We start from the raw sequence: 22,855 nt of genomic DNA, 5'->3' as shown, positions 1-22,855 counted from the left end.
ACAACGAATAAGTTGTTTTAACTTACAATTTAGAGTGGACCTCCTGGGACATGCAAAAAATGTTAAAATTAACATTTTTTTTTTTACTGTGTATTGCACGTGGTGTTTGTATTTTAGCTTGCTGATAAATATATATTCACTTGTGTGACATCGATGACTTCATTGCTCGAAAATGTTTTTCAACCGAGTCATTTTGTCAGATTCGAAAATAAATTTAACAAATCGTCATATATCGCGCGAATAAAACGGATGAAACAGCAATTTCGAGTTCAGTTGGTAAATTTTTTGTAAAAAATGCGTTGTTTCGGATATTTATCAATATCTCTCGGTAATGTTTTAAAGTACACAAAAGAGAGACCTATATTTTGATGCGCAAAACAAACTTTCCCGATAAATCATCGATCAATCTCCGCTGAAAGATTTTTTTTAAATTAATTTTGAATCTTAATTACCCGTGCGAACTGTCAGAGCAGGAAATACGTCGCAAAGATACGATACACACAGATGAATCACGCATGTCTCATGACGCGATAGCTCGCTTACACGGTACATAGTGCGTTTTTTTTCACAGAAATAGTAACACGTCAATGAACCGACAATCTCTCGCCGTTCGGCGAACGTTTGATACTCGCTGATGTGAGATGGCGAGGCCGCAGCTATCTCAAACAAACACGCCGAAATAGAATTCCGTCGAGATGAGCGTTTTCCGCCTAAGCGCAAACGCGCATAGCTCTCTCGTCCGTGATTCCTCGAGATCGTGACTTGAAACGTTCGAGCGACGTTCTTCAGAAACGTCGATTACCGGCGATCGCTCATTTTCTAGCGGCACATTTCCTTATCGCGCGCGCGGCGCGATTCCGAACGATCGTGGCACGAAAATAATTATTGTTTTTTCCCGTCCCGGCTTCCCGTTTATTCTTGCACGCTTCGCTTCGCCGTTCGTTTCTTCGCTATGCCTTCGCTCAATCTGGTGAACGCGAGCGAAGAAGAAGGCACCGCGGGAATTCGCGACGAGTTCACCGTAGCGTGACCTATTTCGTCGTGTCCACGTCAAAAATCCTTCAAGCGGCCGGCGTTTTCGAGACTCTTGGCCGAGACGTGAAAGTTCCTCAGTTGGTTTTTTTCTTCAGACTCTTTCGCTTCTCGTCACGCTGTAGCGACGAAACCGAGATAACTTCTTCTTTCTTCTTAATCTGTGTCGATATCTAAAACGGTTAATCGATGATTGATCTCTGATATCTCCTCAGATACGTGTCGTTGCGCATGCGATTGACGACTGTCTTTGAGTATAACTGACTGCAATATTTTTTTGTAATTTTCTAAACTTAGAAATTTATTTTATTATATATTTTTGTTTATATACGTGTATAGATTTCTATTTATATAGTTAAACGATTCTTATCAATAGCAAATTTAAAAACTCGCGGCACATCGCAGAGACAAACTTATTAAAAGCAATTATCGTCAGATTTTAATTATATAACTAATTTGTTAATTTGTTTTCGACTTAGTAGACGTATAAGTGAAAACTACGGACGTTTAAAATTCCTTGTGCATATCGATTCCAACCAAATTGCTTATTGGCAAATAATAAAAATTGAACGATTTGCGCACCGGATACGATTGTTGCATTCTCACCGTTTCTGTTGTATCGTCTGTTCGCATAACACCGTTAGGTGCGGGATTCCACCTTTGTACATGCGTAACCGTAAACTTTTCTTCCATACACGCTTGCACGCACCAAGCTATTCTCTTTCTCTCTCACCGTGAGCGTATAACACAGTGGTGCGATGCACCACGACTCACGGAATTTTCCGCTGAAGGGAAAAACTCTCTGTTTTATCTGTGTGTGAATTCTTTAAATTCAACAAGTTGAGATATACAGTGGCTAAAGATTAATCTGAGCACTTTGATCAGTCAGAGAGAAATGTGATTCATTAGGTAATACATTTTGAAACGTGCAAAGAGATTTTTTTTATTAAATTGTAACAATTTCGATGATACAAAAATTAATCCTTTTAAGTAATTAATTAAAAAAATATAATTTTACGTGTGTGTGTATCGCACATTTACATGAGATTCGGAGATCTAATTTTATAAACGATTGCATCATGCAATCCGAGGACAAGAAATGCAGCTTGGCAAGTTTGTCACGTTAATCAAACATGTCCTTCGAAGACAGGAACGCGAGCCGGTAAGGCCAGACGTGCACACACAACGCTATTAGTAGAAAATAAGATAACCGAGAAAATCCTAAAGCAATTCTACATCATTCGGGTAAACAATTTTGCAGTTATCGCGCTCGTTGTACACCTATTATACTATTGCTGCCGTCGCCAGTTGGTCAACTGAATGCAAACGACTGTCAATCTTGCTCGCGGCAACTGATAGGCCAGGAAACAGTTATCGCGGCGCCTGTACACCTTGTGAATCGAAACGCAAAAACCTCTCAAACGTACAATTCTCAATTTTAATGTCACGAAGCTTTCGAAAATCACTTTTCTTCGAATAGACTTATAAGGCGAATTTTTTTTCATAATTTCCGTATAATAAGAAAAAAATTCCTGCAACCTTGAATAAAATCCTAGATGTAGTAATCACGCATTCACGACGATGGTTTTGTCTCGAACGAACAGATGCTCGCTTATCCTCTGCATTATCAGTGATTGCGATTGGCTTGACGTCACGATGAGATTTTACACCGTCAAATCGCAGATAATGTTCGCGCTTAAGACTGTGAATAATATTGATTCAAGGATATAGACTTGAATTAGAATTCTTGTCTTTTTATGGAGAACTAGCTCGTTTCAAAGCGCAAATGATTTAGGCGTCTCAGATAAATTAGTTGATGTCAAATTTCTAAATATTTCCTGTATATTAAACGACGTCTTTTTAATTTCGTATTCTTCTCGCATAAAATTTTAAACGAAATATAAACCAAGTGTCGATTTGATAAAAACAATTTGTTTATTTTGCCGACATAATTCGTCTATTCCGCACCGCGAAGGTAGATCGCGCTCTCAAACGATTTGTATCTTGAAAATTTAATATCGAGAGACTTCAGAAATCCATTTAGTCGTTATCGGCCAACGTGTGGTCGCTATCAGAGGAAGAAGATAAAAGCGCTGTGATTGCTCACAAACTCTCTGACTATTGGAGGTTCAAAGCGCAACTTATATTCCTCGTGAGATTTGTTGATTCCTTTTCAAATGTGCTGTTTGAAAGAAACCTGTAAAGAAAACATACAGATAACATGATAGATAAAACGTTATTGCTATCTCGTTGTAACGCAATGAAAACAGACGACAATATTTTCTCGATTTTATCATCACGATTGATTTACTCTTAATTTGCAACAACCGCAATTATATTATTACGATTAAGATTATTTTGTTACATATGATACACGCTAATCGGTGCTCGTCAGTGAGTAAACCAAGAATCTTTTCCGGATTGTTGGCATTCTTCGTGTTGCGTAAATATTTTGCACGTCAAAGCACAACTAGCTCTCGTCAAGCGCGCAGTTGCATTCCGACGCGCGACGATTCTCGATTTCATCTATGTAGGTCTCGCCGTCGTCGTCGTCGTCGTCGTCGTCGTCGTCGTGTGTTATTTAAGGCGGTGACACTCTCGAACTTTTCCGCTTTAAAAGCAGGTCGCAGCTGTAATACGACAATGAATTCGAGAAACGACATGTGTTTCTTATCAATATCCTTCTATAATTACATTTTCGTCAGAAAACAAGTGAGACGAAAGCGAACGTCTATAAACGCAGTCTGTTTTTTTTCTTTTATTCTCACGTTGAGAAATCCACAAAATATCTACAAACAATTAAACAACGTTTGAGAGATTAGAATCGCTTTGTTTCAGATTTTGTTTTTTTATGACTTTTCAAACATGCTCGTGAGAAGAATAACAACTGACTTTTTTTTTTATCTAATTCAAGAAGGCATGAAAAAGACAGGAGCTCATTGTGTTTTTTATTCCGCTTCTCCGCCGGCGTGTTTGAATGTCTTATTAGACTCTCGATGAGCGAAGAACGAGCCGGTTTCGGGTCGGGCTTAGTGAATCCGTTCTAAACAAAATTTATTTCGAGAAAGAAATCTTCTTCGTATAACCGGTGACGCAAGTGATCAGCGACGACCGAATGCGCGACTTTTTTCAGTCGGCGCGCATTTATCGAACCCGTTAAAAAACAGACGCGATTTGCCCGCAGGTATATACATACACAACGATGGCGATAATGCGAAAACGGGTGGCTCAGACAGAGTCAGTCAATCGTACTGTGAATAGTTATGGGCGCGCGCTCGACCCGGTGCGATAAGCTCTTATCATCAACTGCGCTCCACCCCCGGTTTTCTCCTTTCTCCCTTTGCCGTCATTCGTTCCCATCACGCGTATCGCCCTTTTTTTTCGACATCTCCCTACAAAACGCGTATTGTCTCTTTCTACCCGTTCGCGTTCTGACCCAATTGATAACAGTCGCGCAGACTTTCCGTGTGCGATTACAGATTACCTAAGCGTTATCACGGCATTGTTAGCGCACGCGCTCTCCACGCCGCGTGTACAGTGCGACGTGCGTGTTCCGATTCGACTTCGTGCCCGCCGATGTCTCATGTTATCGATGTAACCTCGTATACATACACATACATATGTATGTGTGTCGCGAAACGCATCAATGGTGCAATCGGCGGGAGATATCTCGCTCGGGGAAAACGCGGGCTTGCGAAATATTCAGGAACTTTTTACGTCGGAAAAGAAAAACCACTTCGGAATGCGCAGCACGACAGAAATCTCGACATTTTGTATCTCGACAAATATCCAATTGAACTTGAAAGTTTTAAACAAATTAAGAGCTTACAACCGTTTTATATGATACGGTCGAAGTTCTTTGCTTCGGGCACCTGTGAGATTCGCACGTATCTGACGCGAGGATAAACGTGACCTATGGAAATTGCGTTATTATATTACTACGTTGCAATATTGAGTGACTGTGATAAAAAAAAAAAACGAATTAATTGGCATCCTTGACATGTAACCGCGTACAATGAACTATTGATCTATGAATATTGTCTTGATAATCAGTTTTGCTCCATTTCGTGGCTGATAAAATTAACTAATCGCTATTGTACACAAAATCGTTTTCAGAACACTTCGATTAGGAAAACTTTGTAATCTTTTGCGCGTGATGTATATCTGTCACAAACATTTCGCAACTCATTGTAGACAATGCTTGGAACTTCTGACGTATGTGTTTTATATTGATTTACACAAATGTTCATTCAACAGTTGTTTCCAAAATTAAACGATACGTAAATGTGTAACTGGAAACGCTTCGAAGGACATTTCGCGAAATCAGACACAATCGGATTTACGAGACAATTCTACGGCGAAAAAAAATTAACAATTTAAAGTTTTTTAAATTTTCTGTTTATTATTCCTTTTCTCTGCGTGTCTCTTCTTATACGTCTATGCTTAACGACCAGCGACAACAATAATTGAAACTGGCTTATCGATCAGGTCTCTTATAAAGTCTATCAGCACTATTTGTATCGTCCAATAGCCACTCGTTGCCTCTCTTTATTGGTCTCGCGGATTCAAATACTAATTCACGGAGTGATATGTCTCGAGGTCACAGGTATACGGGGGAAAGAATGGTCCTCCTCGCATTCGATTCGGATTATCGTCGTTGATTGCTCTATTCTTGGGCACGGCGGCAGAAAGCAATAAATATATACGTCGATGTTTCGCATGTTAACCCACATATACGTTAAATTTGAAGTAATGAGACCACATTCCAGATACGTTGTGTATAATATTATTTGTAATTTATATTTCAGCTACGATGTGTGCGTGTGTGTGTGTGTGTTTGTATAATTTCCTAAGGAAATAACGTATACGCGCAAAATGTATTACTCATTCTACGATATAATATAAATTTTACACACACACACACACACGCACTTTCTTTCTGTATTAGTAGAGAAAGATTTAATTTTTTGTCAATATTATACACATATGTTATATTTTTTTTCTTTTTCATCTTGACGCGTATTAACGCGAGCGTTTACTTCGTTATTGTTTCATGTCGTAATTGAGCAAGATTTGTAAACGTTAATTCACATGACGAGCGAAAGGCCGAATAATTTTTCTTGTACGAAAAAAATTTCAATCTCAACTGCGTGCAACACTTTCCGAGTTCTCGTCGCGTATAACTCGTCGAGTTGAACTACCTGTTGATTCGAGATCGTAGACGAGACGTCCTCGCAGATATATTATTGTCCGTGTTTCTCAAAGGCGGACGAAACATCCGTCCGTGTATAAATAATTTCGAGACACGTACGTGAGAACTCGTTCGCACACTCGTCGGAAACGACCGTAAATAGAACTTACTGAGCGGCAATCTCGCTTGCGAAGCGGAGCACTTCATTCATCGATTCGGGCGGCGTATACGGTTCGTTTCTTGTACACTTCAACAAACAGTTCGTCACAAAAAAACAATGCGAAGCGAAATCAGAATAATTTTAACGACTATCTGCAACACGTCGTCTACATAACACTAAGACGATCTATTTTTAACTGGTGTGTTACGATTTCTCTCTCGAGATGTGATTTATATAAAATCAAGCGTGTTAATTAATCTCAGAAAAGAATGATAATTGCTTGTATATTTGTCAGTTAGAGTTGAAATTATACCTATCATTTCCCTGAACTTGTAATTGACTCGAGAGTCGTTTGCGTTTCCTTATATTTGTAGAGTATAATCTCGAGATAGGTATGTGTTTCCTCGAATGAGAGGATATTATTTGACGCGTTTGATGTCGTTGTAACCCGACTGACGTAAGTCGCTTCTATACGTCAGAGTAGTATGTTGCTTATTTTCAAAATAAACGTTTCGAATTAACAACTTAACCAGATTGGCTACTTGAATCCAACGCTGTTTTCACGCGGGCGCGCCGAAGCGTTTTGATTGTCCCCGATAAGGTTTCCGGAGTTTCTCGACTTTCCTGAGAAGGTTCACGGCTGCGACGGTTTATATACTTGTTAAGAAAGAATCTGGTTTTGAAACAAGTTGTATGAGAGTGTCGCGGCCAAGGGAGAGGAGAGACCTGTCGTATGTGTGTGTATAAATGTGTCGTCGTCGCTGCTGCCGTCGTCGTCGTCGTCGGCGCCCGTCGCCGACTTCATGGTGGGGAGTAGACGAAGTGACGGGATGGTTCGGGCCTTCGAGGACGTTCACCTTTTTTCGTGACTTCGTCGAGGCCGGTAGACGCCGTCGAAGTGTGCCTTCTTCTTCTCAAGCCGGGATCCTGAAAGCAATTGACCTATTCGTCTACAATCGGAAGTGTCTGCGCTTCTTCGTGTTCCGAAATCAGCGATTAGTAGAGATACCATCTTCGAAGATTGAAAACAACAAGTTTAACAAAGTTTTACTTGTAAAACTTTGATAAATTTCTGATATTTTTGATGTGGGGTAGGTTCCGTAGATTAACTTCGGGATCGATTGGATCGGGTCGTTAAAACGAATGTAATGCGCGCTGACAAGCGTGTCAAAATGCGTTCAAAGTAGAAAAAAAAACACAAGAGAAGTGCGGTCAGACATTTGACACCTGCGGACGAGTTTCGAATACTTTGTATTAGCGTAATTAGATCTTGAGTCGTGCGAGCGGTGACCCTCAAGTCGCACGATCTTCGCACGAATTTTTACCTGAGAATTTTTTCGACGTAAACAGTTTTTACGATCGCGAAACGAATCGATTTGCTTTACGAGCGCGATACAGTAACGCGTTGCAACACGTTAAATTGCGCAGGATATGTGGAAGAAAAATTCAGGTCGTGCACTTCTTTACGTTTTTTTTTTTTTTTTTTTTTTTTATCAGCGTTTTAATTTATCGGAGACTGTTATCGTATTTTATTGAAAATTTATGACCTCAAGGATATAACGCGTCGTTTCTGGTCGAATGTTAAACGGGATCGTGGGTATGAATTCTCGTCGTTTCTATCGCGCTTTTATAACTCTCGTATGATCGCGTAAAAATGTCACTCCGAATATGGTTTGCGCACCTAACGCAACGTCACAACACACTTTTGAGTTACGGGCTTTAAGTGCAAAGAGCCTTAAAATCGCGACGCAATAAGTAAGTGACGTCGCGTAATTCAGAAAAATAATTAAATTCACGCCGCGCGTGTTGCGCGACATATAAAACTCTCTCATACACACGCACGTGCGAATTACGAGTCGTGTGTGCGGCTGTAAGCAGCTTTGAGATTTTTTTTTTTTTTTTATTTTGCGTCACGTATATACACACATCGTGTGCTTTTACGATCTTCGTTCTCATTCATATGTATCGCAGCTTTTGAAATCACCGCGCCAACATGCCACTGCAATTCTCTCCGCTGCATTACCCACGAATGCAACTCCGTTTGTATGCACCTTCAATGCATCGGCGCACAATTGCTTTTCGACCCGTGCATCGGAGTTTAGCGTAGAACCGACAAGTAGAAAGGTCAGTTCTGTTAATACCCGGCATAACTTCGCGGTCACCACCGCCTTTATCAAGAATATATACACTTCTCCGTACGCTAGAAATGTTGTTCGATAGAGCGAATAGAACTTGCGCTCAATTATCTCGTATACGTGTATAATATCTTGTTTTCAGCATATATCTGTGTATCAAAATTGTTTTATAATGTTCGATCAAATGTTGCGATAAAAAATAAAGAGAAAAAACCTCTTATTACTTTTCGCTTCTTTAAAAAAAAAAAAAAAAAACGCATTAAAAATATATATTTGTTTAACTTTGAAAGCAGAAAGCGCAAGAAAGTGCTGCTGAAATGAGCACGCCTCCTATCTTCTCAATTGCCTGCAATATTAATAGCCTGTAACTACAATTGCGCGCAATAATGAAGAGGAGATACGCGATAATAATCGTACTCGAGAAAATGAGTGATCGCGTCGGAGCGATTGCGCGAGAAGCGCGTCTCGCGATTTCTCGAAGACACCGGGTTCGAGCGATCGGAGAGAAATAATGCCGCGCCAACGAAATAACTTCGTCGCGAAAATTGCTGAGCCCGGATTCCCGCTCTCGATGAACTTCCCGTGTTGCGCAGTAGTTAGTTAACATTAACCACTACGCTGCAATTTTGCGGCGGACAAATTCAATCGGAATTCCTACACCTCGGACGGACACACGAAGAGAGACAGAGAGAGAAGTACCCTTCAGATTAATTTCCAGCGGAAACACATACCGTATTGAGAGAATATTCTAGTAATGGATAGAGAAAACGTGAATTAAAAATTAATCATTCTATTGTCATTTAATTTGTTGACACTTGAGTATCTTTGTAATAGATATTTAATAGAAATTTCAATCATTGAAGAATGTGATAGATTCGTCTGTAGTAGACTAACTCTATAACATTCTTCAATGATTGGAAGTCTGTAGTAGACTATTCTATCACATTCTTCAATGATTGGAATTTCTGTCTTTAGAAAGCAAAGTTACGTCGTGAACGATTACTTTATCGTCAGGTTTTGACACAAAAAGAGAAAAATACTAAATACTTCTGTATATGCATTTTTATATTTGTTTCGACTTGTTTACGCGAGGATGGAAAAAAATTGCTAAAAGCAATTTTTCTTTCAAGAGAATTATCGCAATGCGAGGAATTGCCGTTCAGTAACGTGGAAAGCGTCGATAAGTTTTGATAAGCCAGCAACTCGCAATAAACTTGCGCGTTAAAAATGCTAAAAATATCATAGTTTTTGCTGTGCAAAACTCACTGAGATATTAAAACTTAAAAAGAAAACGAAGGGAACGCGCGTTCATTTGTATTCTCTGTACTATCTCCAAAAAAAACAACCTAAAGGATTGTCCATTACAGACGAGCTTCCGCCGGAAGTGAGATAGAAAAGGATGGAAGATAAGTGTCGGCACGCGCGACCGGAGAATATAACGGAGTAAAAGGCAAAAGGATCAAGAAGAGAACTCTGGAGAAAAATAAAGGGAAAGGAAGAGTGGTGTCGTGACCTTGCAAATCGAGTTCCGCATTACCACAGCTGCCAGATTCTCGCGGAGCTATTTCTAAGATCAGAAATGAGTCTAGCATATGTGAATAGTTTTTGTTGAAAAAACATAACTGAATTATTCCAATCGCTTGCAAATTTTTTACTGATGTACGCAAAGAATTAAAACTTGCGACGTATGTAATAAAAATACACATGTTGAAAAAAGATTTGTAAGACAGGAAATAAACAAGAAAATACCAAAGTACAAATCGAATTCATACAGAGGTTTGAGATTGCGTTCCGAGTTGTTAGCTAAATAATCGTTCTAACTAATTAAATTATCCACTTGCAGAAAATTGCTACATTCCAAATAAGAAAGATTGCAATGTGGAAGAAAGAAGCGCGCAAAGTAGGAGGACTTGAGAAAAGACAAATAAAATGATAAATCAGAGAGTGAATTAGAATTGAAATGTGTAGCTTTATCCGTTGTTATTACAAGAACCAATATAGGAATCAATTGGTTCTTAATTTAATCGATCAAAATGAGGAAAAATGCACATTTTGTTTAGAATTTTCGTTCGACCACACTGCTCAGACTGCTTAAGTCAATTTACTGTCTATCTATTTTATTGAGCGAAGCAGACGAAGTTGTCACTTGAGTCATCGCTCAAGTCGTATCCTCGCTTTTCGCTTCGCTGATGCGGAGCAAACCGTGCGTAACGGGGAAGTCCGTGTGTACCAACTGCGAAGCGGCAGCAGCGAGAAACGTCGCCGGTCAGTTGGCAGCAACATTCGTCGCAGAAGAACGGAGAGACTCGATGTTGACCTTGGGACCAAGTTCCGCATTGCTGGATCGTCCTCTCTGGGAGGATCCCTGAAGAATGCCGAGGTGCGCGAAGTCGTCGCTACCTTCTCGGAGACTCGGGTATAACGGCCGACCTTCAACTTGACCGCTCAACTTGAGCGCCCTTCTCCTTCGCGTTAAACGTGTGACCGCTCGCGGTGTAATTTTAGAATCGCGCATCGGGGTCCTTGACATCTCGCCTCGCCGCCCGAGACGGCAGCAACCATTGACAACCGCGGACGCTGCCCCTCCTGTGTGTTCATTGACTCGCATCGTACGCCGTGCGCACGATACATACGCTTGCACAGTAAAATTTCACCGTACCACTCGTACATGGAGATTGATTTTTATCCGGCACGTCGTCGTACGCTCGATCAGCCGTGCGCGACGCCAAAGACTCTTTCCAAAGATTCTGAATGTAAAATATTTTCGAAATGTGCTGTTTGAAATAAATTACTCGCAGGTCATAGGTCTCTTCTCTCTTTGAATGTTATCTGCGAGTTTATCTTCTCTGCATTTATATGAGGGCACAGGCACCATTTTATAGGATACGATTTCTAAAAAGGTTCAACCACTCAGTCGAGAAATATCTTATCTGTTTTCTTTAGAACTGCGGGAATTCATTCTGAGAAACTCTTCAGAAAAGTCAACAAAGTATTTTGTTGTAGATATAAGACGCAACATATTTGTCGTGTCATTAAATATTTATTGTTTAATTAAAAATTCCGTTCACAGAGATATTGTCACGTTGTAACGTAAATCTTCGATCTGTAGCAGGTACTTGGTCAGGATATGCTGTTAAGTACCAAAGACGATGAGTGGGGTAATCCTCTGTGCTTGAGGGATAGCGTGGTTCTTAGGGATCGTCTGATGACGGACGCGGCTATCGGTGGACCGCGACCGATAAAATCCGAGCACAGTTACAGCCTGTTGGCCTGCAGCCCCCCGCCAAGCCCGGCAACGCCCGGAGCGAATCCTCACACGCCAAATTCAGGCTCGTCCTCCGACGCGGTTGACTCCACCACAGCGAATACCAGTTCCTCCATCGATTTCGCCAATCTGGACCACAAGTCTCTCGACATCCGCAGTCGAATCGATGGTAAGATGATCTCTGCGCAACGCGCTATCTCTTCTTCTTATATAACGCGAAAGAAGATTTCACAGTGTATTTTTTTCTTGCTTGACAGCTTTACTGTTGTCGAGAATGTTTCTCAAAAATTCATTTTAGGGCTAAAAGATAAGCTGAAATTAGAAACAGATCACTAAAATCTGTATCTGAAATATTTCAGATATCGAATATTTTCCGGCTATTTCGATAAGCAACGCCTCGTCGAGCCGTGTCGAGCCATGTCAGTCTTCGTCGCTTACATCGTCCTCCACTTCGACCGTATTCCTTAAAAGGGACAAACTGGTACCTGAAGATAACGAGTGTCTCAAAATCAAGGACGAGCCTATTAGCGCGCCAACCAGCCCCTGCGCGTCTTGTCAACCGATTTGCGACGATAAGAGCACGATAACAATGTTGTCACCGCAGAGCCTTCATTTCACCACCAAAACGCAACTCTCGCCCATGAGTGACAGCGAGGAAGAGGATGAGGAGTATTGTCAGGTATCACGGCTTTGAATCGATATTGCGCCACACAGATTGTTTTCGGAAGATAAAATAGTGTTCTGACGCGTACAATGTAATTTAACAGGTCGCGCGTTACCGATACATATCTACTCATATTATTATACATTCACACTTTTAGACGCTCCTGAAAGAGATTGTGTGAATGTTGATCATAGATTTTTTCATGAGTTGGAAATAAATACAAAATACTTGTGCGTGGTTTTTTGGGTTGGATCCGCGTTTGTGTGATTTTTATACTGACGTCTCGCGTATAAAAATGATACAAACGCGGTTTGAACCCAAACATCACGTACTAGAATTTTTGCAGCATACAAAAAAATAACACTTATATGTGCGTCAAATTTGATTATTCGATGCAAAAAGATAAAGTTTTGCTGCGCGTTGTTATTTAGACGAGCAACGATTTTACGAGTTCGTCGTCGTCGTCATTATCGTCACCGCGTCGCTTATTTTCAGAACATGGAAATTGACGAATACGTGGTTTGCGAGAGGAAGGAGACGATTTTGCGCGCTTCGAGACAAGGATTGCCGCCGACACCACCCAGCAGCGCGAGCTCCGACAGCGAGGGCACCGCTTCCGCCTCTTGCTCGCCGGAACGTCGAGATTCTCAGACTTCCACGCAGAATCTCAGGGGCTTGCTGGCGCCAAGGCTTTACGTCACCAACACCACCCACACCACCAGACAGCCCATCCACACGCCCTTGATTTCCTGTCAACCGGTAAGAAACGACGAGTTCGACGTTGCTGACTTCATTCGAAGGATAATCATTCGAGCGAATTAGCACCACGCGGCCCACGCGAAGTAAAAATAAATCGCTCGGTAAAACGGGAAACACGGAGGAAACTCAGGCGTGAAAAGAAAATCAATGACTTGCAAAACCTAATTGTAACGTAATTGTTTTTAAGTCACTGCACACTGTATTTTCCGTCAAAGCTTGTTTGTTGCTCAATGCATTTAATTCTTTTTATTCAAGTGACGCGTAAATATTTTCAAGAACTTTTTGTCTGATCTGGAAGAAAAACAGATTTGTTTCATAATACATTTGATTTGTAATACATATATTTGTATAACATATTAACATAGTACATAATCGTATACCGTAATATCAGCGAGGTTGTCGTGTTTGTGTAAACAATTTCGAAATAGATGGGTTTTACACATATTACGAAGATTTCATTCCCGTCGTTCTATCTGCGGAATAATAATTGTTTTGTCGCCGTGTTTATGTTAGCGCGATGCACTTATCTACGATTGTTGATACAGAAAGGATCGACAGGAGTGTTAACATTGACAGAAGAAGAAAAAAGGACTTTGATAGCCGAAGGCTACCCCGTGCCTACGAAACTCCCTCTGACAAAACAGGAGGAAAAATCACTGAAGAAAGTACGAAGAAAAATCAAGAACAAGGTAGAACAGACTTTTCGATATATATTTTTCAAACTTTTTCAATTCCGAAATATCGTCCGCTCTATATAAAATGGTGAAAGGTATTCTTGCACATATTTTCGCATCGTGTAAATTTTACAGATATCGGCACAGGAATCACGAAGAAAAAAGAAGGAATATATGGACGGCCTGGAAAGGCGAGTCACTACGCTGACGAACGAAAACGCCGTATACAGAGACAAGCTTAATTCCCTGGAGGACACGAATCGCGAGTTGCTAAAGGAGTTGCAACGTCTCCAGGCTTTACTACAACTACAACAGTCTTAAATTTCGTCGTTTTTAAATAAAAAAACGATTTTATGAGAATTAGTTCTTAGAGACTTATTAGTTCTCATAATAGTTTTTTTGAAGAAGAAGAACTTGTAATTTGCGTCATTATCATCTACATTTTGATTGTAATGTCATAAAATCTCAAAGGAGACTTTAGACTCGCTGAGTCGTTTACACAGACACTATAAAAATCGTATTTCTTTCTGTCGAGTTGTTCTTCCAGAAATGTGCGAACTTTTGTTTTTATAATTTTTTCGCGAGATAAGAAGGATTTTGAGAATGAATCGCATAGGGATAGAGATAACGTGTTCTTATTGCTAAGTCACAGATCAGAATTAAAAGAAAGATATATATTTTGTAGGGACTAGTGCAATTTCTTTACATTCCTAGAACGTCTTCCTTGTATACAAGCGATGAAGCTTCTGACACAGTGACGACTGAAAAAATTGATTCTTGATAAGAACGTGCCGCAAATCGCTTGAAAAGTGTAAACAGAATTGTTTTTCTGGCAACAATCGAGAGAGTTTTAACACCAGAGAGCTGTAACACCACACTGGCTGTAGTACTACACGTGTGTGCATATCTGTCAATATATATTTTGCTAAACAGTGCCTTTTCTCACAAATTTATTTTCGTATTTCTCCAGAATGTTGCGAATCAAGAGACAAGATAGAGATAATTTATATTTTTCGTGATTTTACAACGTTCTAATTTTACAGACAAGCACGGAACCAATGTTTGTGCGCGGGCAAGAGAGATTGTTCGCCTCGAAGATGAAACGTACTAACGTTTTTTAAATCATTTTCGAGAAAGAGAGACTCGAAGAAGTTCGCTTCTTCGAGAAGTCCACAATAGGGTTTAGGTACAACAAGTATATATTATAGTTTGCTTTAACGGAGGTTTGTCGAATGGATTTGAATTAAATTTCAATTCGCAAACGCGCATATATATATATATGTATATATATATATGAAATATAATATATGACATTTATAGATATAAGAGGAGAAGGATAGTGAAAGCACACCATTATTATTATTATTATTATTATTATTATTATTATCATTGTTGTTATAATTACCTACGCAGAAATGTGAAAGTAGACTCGCAAAGTAGTTGCACGCATGTTTTTTCGACGAGAAGATATTTAGTTGTACGTTATAGAATTGTGTCACTCACATACACACACATATATACATACGCAGATAGATCGATTCAGAGAAATTACCTATGTCAAGTTGACGCACGTTATTTTTTCAGAATATTACCGTTAGGCGGACGTAGTTGGATCATAATCGACTCAGTTACCGCTCATGCGCGGTGACGATGATCTATTTTGCGTTTATATACGATATAGATACGATTTTAAAACATATAAGTTTTTGTTTATAGAGGAAATGCGTTTTTCGCTCATCTTCACAATGAACCTATTTGCAACAATTTGTGTTGCACTCGCATAGTCGACAGAAAAATCTGTCAAGCTAATAACGACCGGATTTTTGTCGTAGTTAGAATTACGATCGTGTACAACATCAGTCTCGTGATCATTCACATCCATGAAGCTGTATTATTTATGTTTTAAGAAATTTTTCGCGTTCACAAGCTCTAATTAATTAATATTATAGTGTCGTAGAAAGTACGTCCGATTTATCATTGATGTCATACACACACACACACAATCAACTTGAAACTTTAAATTGTTTCTTAGTTTTTGTGTTTTGCAATTATATATGTAGAGTAAGTTTAAACTCATTGAACGCGCGCGCGTATATATATATATAATATATTATCGAGATCCAGAATGCGGATTTCGCGATTACTTATCGCATGAAAGTCATGGAAAGGGACCAACGCGCAAGATAAGAAGGCTTTTATCTTCTTCTCCTATTTTTTTCCCTTTCACTTCACGTAATTGCCAAATAAATAGATAGAATTTAATCTCGTGATGAGTGTGTCCGGAAGGTGCTTGTATTAACAATAATGTTCATACCTCGCATGGGTCTCTATACAAAACGAATCGCGTGATAACTTCGCAGCCGATGTGTGATTTTTTGTCGTACATAATCATCTCGTCAGTGCGAAATGCACAAAGATTGGCCTCTTAAAGCGTTCTCACCTATTTGTACTTTCGAGAGATCCAGAATATGTGATAAAACTATGAATTATTTCCATTACCGTAGATGCAGGCATGAGAAACACTCCTGCCAGAATTTTCAACATCGACTTCGAACTCATCAAAGATAGCGATCTGTATTTTGCTAATTTCCGTCTTTTACATTTCATGCCGTAGACATATGCGCGCGTACGATATTTTTATAACAATTTTTACAACATGGGAGAATTTAGTTTTTTTTTTTTTTTTCAGAATAACTGTAGAAAATTTCTCGGAGATAAATCTGCGTGATCGGAAGTCAATGAAGAAGTCAATATACAAACGTTCCAAGTGATAGTAATCGATTTAGAAGTTAACGCGAGTGCGCAAAAGCGCATTCTCTGATTTCAAAACTTTACAAGCACTGGATCGGCATTTTTTTTCTCATACATTACTCGGTTTTAATTGCCGCGTGCGCACGCGAACACGTACGTGTGTTGTTCGCGTACGATAAGAAAGAAGAAATTATATATCTGTACAAAGAGCAGCACAGAGAACGATTTTTACCGCAAAAAAAAAAAAAAAAAAAAAACAGAGAGAAAGAAAATTTAATATATTATATATGAATAAAGAAGCTTTATATATATACACATATAGATGGATAGATATATTTTACAACAAATTACGAACGATATAGATGTTCGACGAAAGAAATCGCACCGTTGATATTGTTGCGATCTATATATATACTTATTTACATTATCGCTATTACGATTCTCATTTATTTTGCGTACGCAACAAGAGTTACACTACATGAGTCTATCTATCGTGTACTTGGCGTCTATATTTATCCAGAGTCTCTATATATAGTATATATTAACAAAGATATAAATATAAATATATAAATATATACATGCGTATGTAAATATTTATGTATATATTTATATATAAGAGAGAGTATACATATATAAATATAAATATATATATATATATATATATATTCTATCTCTTCAAATTTTACGTGTGCGTATAGTGTGTCTATATATATATATATAAGCGATGAGAAACCGCAGCCCCATGTGATCGGTATAACATGCGACGCTGCGATTTCGAATAGTTGTTATTCGACAATAAGAAATAAACACTTGTGAGCTAAAATTGTACGCTTTAATGATTTAATTACACATACTATAACATTATATAAGTTACATATCCACTGCAAACAATTGTGTTGTCTTTTTTACGAAGGAAAAAACGAACATTCTTTATTTTTCTTCTTGTTAAATAAGTTGTTGGAAAACATTTACGTGTGCGTGTCTTGTTTTTGTTTTTTATACAAACTTTTATGTGTTTAAGAAAATTTCATTAACCAAAGACCAATGTTTTACTCTTCGGACTCCATTTCTTCGTTTTCCGCTTGATCCAGTTGATCTATTCTGCCTTTGAGAGTGGTAAGACTGAGGGGAGCGTCAATGTCAAGAATCTTACCTTCTTCCTCCGTCTTGTTTCTCTTGGACCGGTATAAGGGATTTTCAAATCTGCCACTCGCGAGCTGCGTTATCCCCTCGACGTTAACGACCTCTCGCTCGCTCGTTCCGGGAACGTCAGCAATTTGAACATTGCCTTCGGGAACATTCTCGAAACGGGCAAAACCGTGCTTTTGCTTGTCTGTTCGAATTCCATCTCGTACGGATGAGACGGCTTCCATACATCCCGAGAGAACACTGCAAAAATTACATTCCTGTCGGTCGGATCGATAGATACGCACGAGATATTATGCGCCGTTCGAAATCCCTCTCGTATGTCTAAGATACGCGCAATATTTCGGTAAATCTTGCAACAAAAAGGGAAAGAAGAAAAGAGAACAAGTAATTTTATTAGATAAACTATATTAACTATGCAGTTTATTAAAATTCTAACGTAAAGTGGTGCAATTATTTTCAGCATTTTTTAAAATAGATTTTTCGCATAAATTTGAGCATGTCTATTAGATATTTCTATTAGATACATAGATAATCGGATCATAATATGTTGAATGAGAGAAATGAGAGCGTTCCTCTCAAAGGAGAAGTTTCAAACGAGACGTTCGGCAGACCGAGAAAATTACACAGCAGTCTCAACCAATTCCATTCAGTTTGAAACTGAGAGCAATAATAAACCAACCAGTCGAGCTGCCTCGGAAGTTGGAATTAATTAAATGCTAGACGAACGAAAGAGAGAAAGAGAAGGATCTTCTCGCAAGGACGACTATCTGATTTTAAGTGTGGGAGGCGCGCGGAACGGCGCGGGCGAAGAAATTAGCGTCGGGAAACGCGAAACATTTGTAAACGGGAGCAAGTTCGCAGGTTCCTAAGCTGACATGACTCTGTCGCAGATTAAAATACACTCTGTTTCTCGCTGACTCCTGTTTCGACTACATCCCCTTTTCCGTTTTCACTCTTTCTTTTTCTTTTTCTCTGTTCTTCATTCCCTCGTCGTATTGAGTGGATGTTTGGGAAATGAGAATCCCGACAAGTTTGACGTTTTCCATTTTCCCGACGGATTTAATAATCGTGACTCAGAGTTTCGTCAGTTGCGAATTTGCGACCGACCTGATGAAGTTGCAACCAATCTCGTCTCGTCGTTCGTCGTCTTTTCTCGGTTTGCTTCTTTAGAGCAGTTCGCAAACGAACGTTTTCATTTTCGTTCAATTTAAAGACCGTTAAATCCAGACGGCGTTGTTCTCGCATTCTCTAAGATTTACGTGGCGGAAAATTCATAGTTTTTACAGTTGAGTCTCGAAACGATTTATCTCGGCATGAAGCTACGCAAAACTGTTTTGAGAAAAGTATAACGCGCTGAAAATACGAGGTATCTATCGTGAGGAGAGCCAATATCGCGCCCTCTCCACCGGCTCGCATATAGTCGGAAATGAGCGCAGACACGAAACGAGGAAATAAACACGTTTTACGTGTATATATAGGGTAAAGCGAGCCGGTAATCGGTATAATTGCCTTTTTTTTTCGACTCTATTTGTGAACGCGCAAAATCGATATTGCGTTAGGAATACTTCGGACGCCCGGAATTTTCCGTCTGTTTTCTCTGCGCGCGATCGTCGTGTCATCGCCGTCGCTGTATCTATCATTTGCTCTCCCAGCTGTGCGCGCTCGCAAAACTTTTTTATTTTCCTTTTTCATTTTTCTCGTCACGTTTTCCCGTCGCGCGGTTATTATTATTGCTATCGCGCAGCCGCACGTCGATAAGTGTTTGCACGAATGTCGAGAATAGGCCATATGTGCCACGCGCGAACATAACAGCCTCGCAAACAGTCAGGAAAAGTTTTCTGTTTTTTTTTTTTTTTTTATTTTTTATTTTATTCATTTTAACGACAGTATCGGTACAAAACGTTCTCAAGAAAACAAATTCTTGTTTCTTCCTTTCTCGCGATCCGTAATTTTGCTTGAAATTCGATCAATCGACATGGCTATTGTCGATATACGCTTGCCGAATACTGAACTTGCTATCAGCGTGATATTTTATTAAATGCGAGAGTGCCGAGAGTGCCGAATTTCGCGCGCGATTTTCACACTCGAAGTCATTCGCGCTCTTAATGTAATGTGTGTGGTAATATACACACAACGTTTTTTCAATATATATTCAATATTTTTACATGAAGAGAGTAACTTGGAACGCGACTTCCGATCTATTCTGTTAAATCGATATTTTTGTAATGGCAGATTGGCGTGAAAATTAATAGATAACACGATAATGATACTTACCTTTCCAAGGAATAACCGAAGTAAAGGAAGGCCAGCGAAAGAAGAACAATCACAACGAGAGGCGTCACAAGAAGTGGTCCAAGTGCGACAGCCAATCGGGAATCTTTCAGAGCTGCACCCGCGGTCTCCGCCACGCTCACTTTAATTCCGCTCTCTAATAAAAAATATTTAAAAAAAACTAGAACAGTTTGTTTTATTATACAACGTAATATTATATTTGTCATTAATTGTTTATACTTGTCATGTTTGATTAAATCAAAATAAAAATTTGCTTTCTCTGAAATAGCTGAGAAAAAATTTTCGTAAACAAATGTTATTGGATTTCACAAAATAGATTACATATTTTTTTGTTGTTGTTTTTGTAATCAATTTCAGACACGCGGGATATTATCCGATCGGTGATAATTGATTTGTGCATTTCAATTATAAAGCTCGAATTAAAAGAAGGATATCGTCGCACGTATATGGGCGGTGCACATGGACGATGAACACCGAGAAAAGGACGGAGAATTTGATCGTTATTTATTTATAAGTTTATCCGCCGCTTCATACGCGGCGCTGCAAACTGCAAGAGAAATTACTTTTGCAATAAAAATTGCTTTCTGAGTTATATTAAAAAACTTCAAGCCGATTTCAATTGTCGCATATCTCACAAGCAAATTCCTTGAATCATGTAGATTCTATTTAAATCCACATGCTTCAAGATGTGATAAAAAATTGGCACTAATTTATATTGAAATAGTGCGCGCGCTAACTTTGCAACATCTCCCGCAGGGTCTCCACCGCTTCCTCTATCGTGATCCCGGAATAGCTTCCTTTTTCCTTTACGAGTACCTCGACGTCGCCGTTCCAAGAACGTCTGGCATGCCAGCCAATTTTATCCGAATATCCTTCCAAAGCTTCGTCCGCTGCGGCTTGTACTATCGCTAAGGAAATAGTTTCTGAAGTAGAAACGCGTCCTCCGCAGTACGGGCAACAGTGACCCTCGACCTGGATTGCGAAGAATTACTTCAGTAGATCAAGTACAGAGAGAAAAATCGCATCGATTATCAAATCAATTACTAAGTACAGCAACCGACCGTAAGAGGATACTCGCAACCTGTGAAACCGCATCTAGGTCTCTGAATGGCGCAGATCTCCTCGAGGTAGTCGCTCTGAGAATCTCCCTGACAGAAACACACCGGACAGTCGAACAGAGCCAGATGTAGCGAAGCATATCTGAAAAAAATAATCTAGTACGTACAAATGTGAAGAAATGGCGGAAACGTCGTCGATGTCAGACTCACTTTACGGTGAATCTGCCGCGAGAAAATTCTCTGCGATCCTGAAAACTTTCCCATTCCCAGTCGACGAACGGCTGCTCGTTCGCCAGTCGAATCGACTTCACTTCGATCTCCCTTACAGGCAATAGGATACTCAAAGTGCGATTCGCTGCCGGCAGAACAACGTCATCGCGACGACAGGGAACGCTCTCGAGATGCGGCACCGCGATCGAACTGCCGTTCCAATTAGCCGGATCGGCCCAGAAGAAATTGCCCTCCTTTGACCACTTGCTGATTTTCGCATCTGCTCTCGAATTGCTCAGCTTGTTGCACGGAGACAAAGCAAAAATTATTTATTTTTTGTAAAAACACTTAGATGCGCGCGCATGTGTAGAAAACATTATTAAATTTTCAAGAGAATTTCATTCTGTTGTCGAGTTCCACAAAGTTCAGCACTTTATGACGTTTATATTGACAAATATTTTATTGATAAATAAATAAACGAGAGCGAATGACTACAGTTAAGTATTAATGCCGCAATTATTGTGAGATTTTAATCGAAAAACAACTATCGCGATGTAACATCTCATAAATAGTTAATAGCATATGAATAGTTTTCATTTGCAAACGTGCGACAAACTTGCGGAAATATGCGTTTGTATTTGTCATTATCCCTTCTCTGTTACTTCATCTCTCTCTGTTGTACGATTCGATTTCTAAATATTTTTTTTATTATAGAGCACAGACCTCACCTGCAATTTACCGTTTCTAGGCAGAACCAGAGATCCTTGCCCGGGCAAATCGATCTCGGATAATCTAAGATCGCCGGCGATACCCACTGCGTGTCGAGTCAGTAGAGGAAAAATTATATGGTTGTCAATTTCTGGAACAAGACCGTCTGCCCAATTACTCGCGGTTTGCCATTCGAGATCCGGAAGCCAGTGTTTCTCAATAGCGGCGGAGTATCCTGATATCAGGATAACACACAGCACAATTTTGCAAAGGAACACGAAAGAACCGAGCATAATTTCGCGAGTTGTCAGTCGGTGCAGGTTTGTTGCAAATAAGTCAATACGTGTGACGGGAGAGAAATTTACATTACTTTATAATATATTAATTTTTATTTACACTACGAGATAAAGTAAATTCACATATTTCTTGTCATTTTTAATGAGTTAAACAATATACTAAATGAATTAGAGAAAAAAAAGAAGCTGAGCACGCGGTACAGAAACACTGACGACTGAAAACTGTGCGGAATAATCGAAGGCAAATGGGGGCGTGTCTGTGATTCACGGCAATCTGGCGCAGACTTGTGTTATTTGTCCTGATTAGGTTTCCATCAGTCTTGCGGTTCGTTGTAAATGAAGTCTTTATCGATGGACGTCTATACATAACTCATATTGCAATTCACGTTAAAGGGGATCGATAAGTAAACTCAATTTAATACGTGTAATACACAAATCTAGCTTTAATTAACAACCTTATCATTGCATCATAATTATTTTTATTTAGAAAAGAAGAAGATAATATATATAT

At 39.5% G+C, this 22,855-nt stretch overlaps 2 protein-coding genes across 3 annotated transcripts in view; one reads left to right on the top strand and one right to left on the bottom strand.

Moving 5' to 3' along the window:
- Positions 1–16,566, top strand: part of LOC109852556 (cyclic AMP response element-binding protein A) — a 31,288-nt gene extending 14,722 nt beyond the window's left edge. Inside the window, exons 3-7 of one of the 2 annotated variants that reach the window (XM_020423935.1) lie at positions 11,631–11,952; positions 12,143–12,462; positions 12,943–13,206; positions 13,752–13,895; positions 14,016–16,566. In XM_020423935.1, coding sequence (XP_020279524.1) covers positions 11,631–11,952; positions 12,143–12,462; positions 12,943–13,206; positions 13,752–13,895; positions 14,016–14,201 — 1,236 coding nt within the window. In that variant the 3' untranslated portion in view covers positions 14,202–16,566. Of the gene's footprint in view, positions 1–11,627; positions 11,953–12,142; positions 12,463–12,942; positions 13,207–13,751; positions 13,896–14,015 lie in introns of both variants that reach the window. The other variant, XM_020423849.1, reaches the window with a different exon arrangement.
- An 878-nt stretch (positions 16,567–17,444) lies between these two features.
- On the bottom strand, positions 17,445–22,613 carry LOC109852483 (protein amnionless-like). Its single transcript, XM_020423721.1, has 6 exons — positions 22,069–22,613; positions 21,341–21,639; positions 21,134–21,272; positions 20,810–21,044; positions 20,055–20,208; positions 17,445–18,020 (listed from the first exon to the last, which is right to left on the bottom strand). The coding sequence occupies exons 1-6, from the start codon at positions 22,339–22,341 to the stop codon at positions 17,681–17,683; spliced, it is 1,440 nt and encodes a 479-aa protein (XP_020279310.1). The 5' UTR covers positions 22,342–22,613; the 3' UTR covers positions 17,445–17,680.
- Positions 22,614–22,855: the final 242 nt, after the last annotated feature.

The sequence above is a fragment of the Pseudomyrmex gracilis genome, unplaced genomic scaffold, assembly GCF_002006095.1.
Source record: "Pseudomyrmex gracilis isolate BER0280 unplaced genomic scaffold, ASM200609v1 scaffold_0, whole genome shotgun sequence".
Taxonomy (NCBI): domain Eukaryota; kingdom Metazoa; phylum Arthropoda; class Insecta; order Hymenoptera; family Formicidae; genus Pseudomyrmex; species Pseudomyrmex gracilis.
Note: the sequence above shows the minus strand (reverse complement) of the source record. Positions and strands in the feature narration are given on the sequence as shown.

Excerpts from the sequence above, each read along its gene's own strand:
- LOC109852483 (XM_020423721.1), bottom strand. The coding sequence starts at position 22,341 with ATGCTCGGTTCTTTCGTGTTCCTTTGCAAAATTGTGCTGTGTGTTATC. Across the intron at positions 20,209-20,809 it reads CCTGCGGGAGATGTTGCAAA|AGAGCGGAATTAAAGTGAGC; the intron begins GTTAGCGCGCGC and ends ATTTTTTATTAG. Across the intron at positions 18,021-20,054 it reads TTCGGTTATTCCTTGGAAAG|TGTTCTCTCGGGATGTATGG; the intron begins GTAAGTATCATT and ends TAATTTTTGCAG.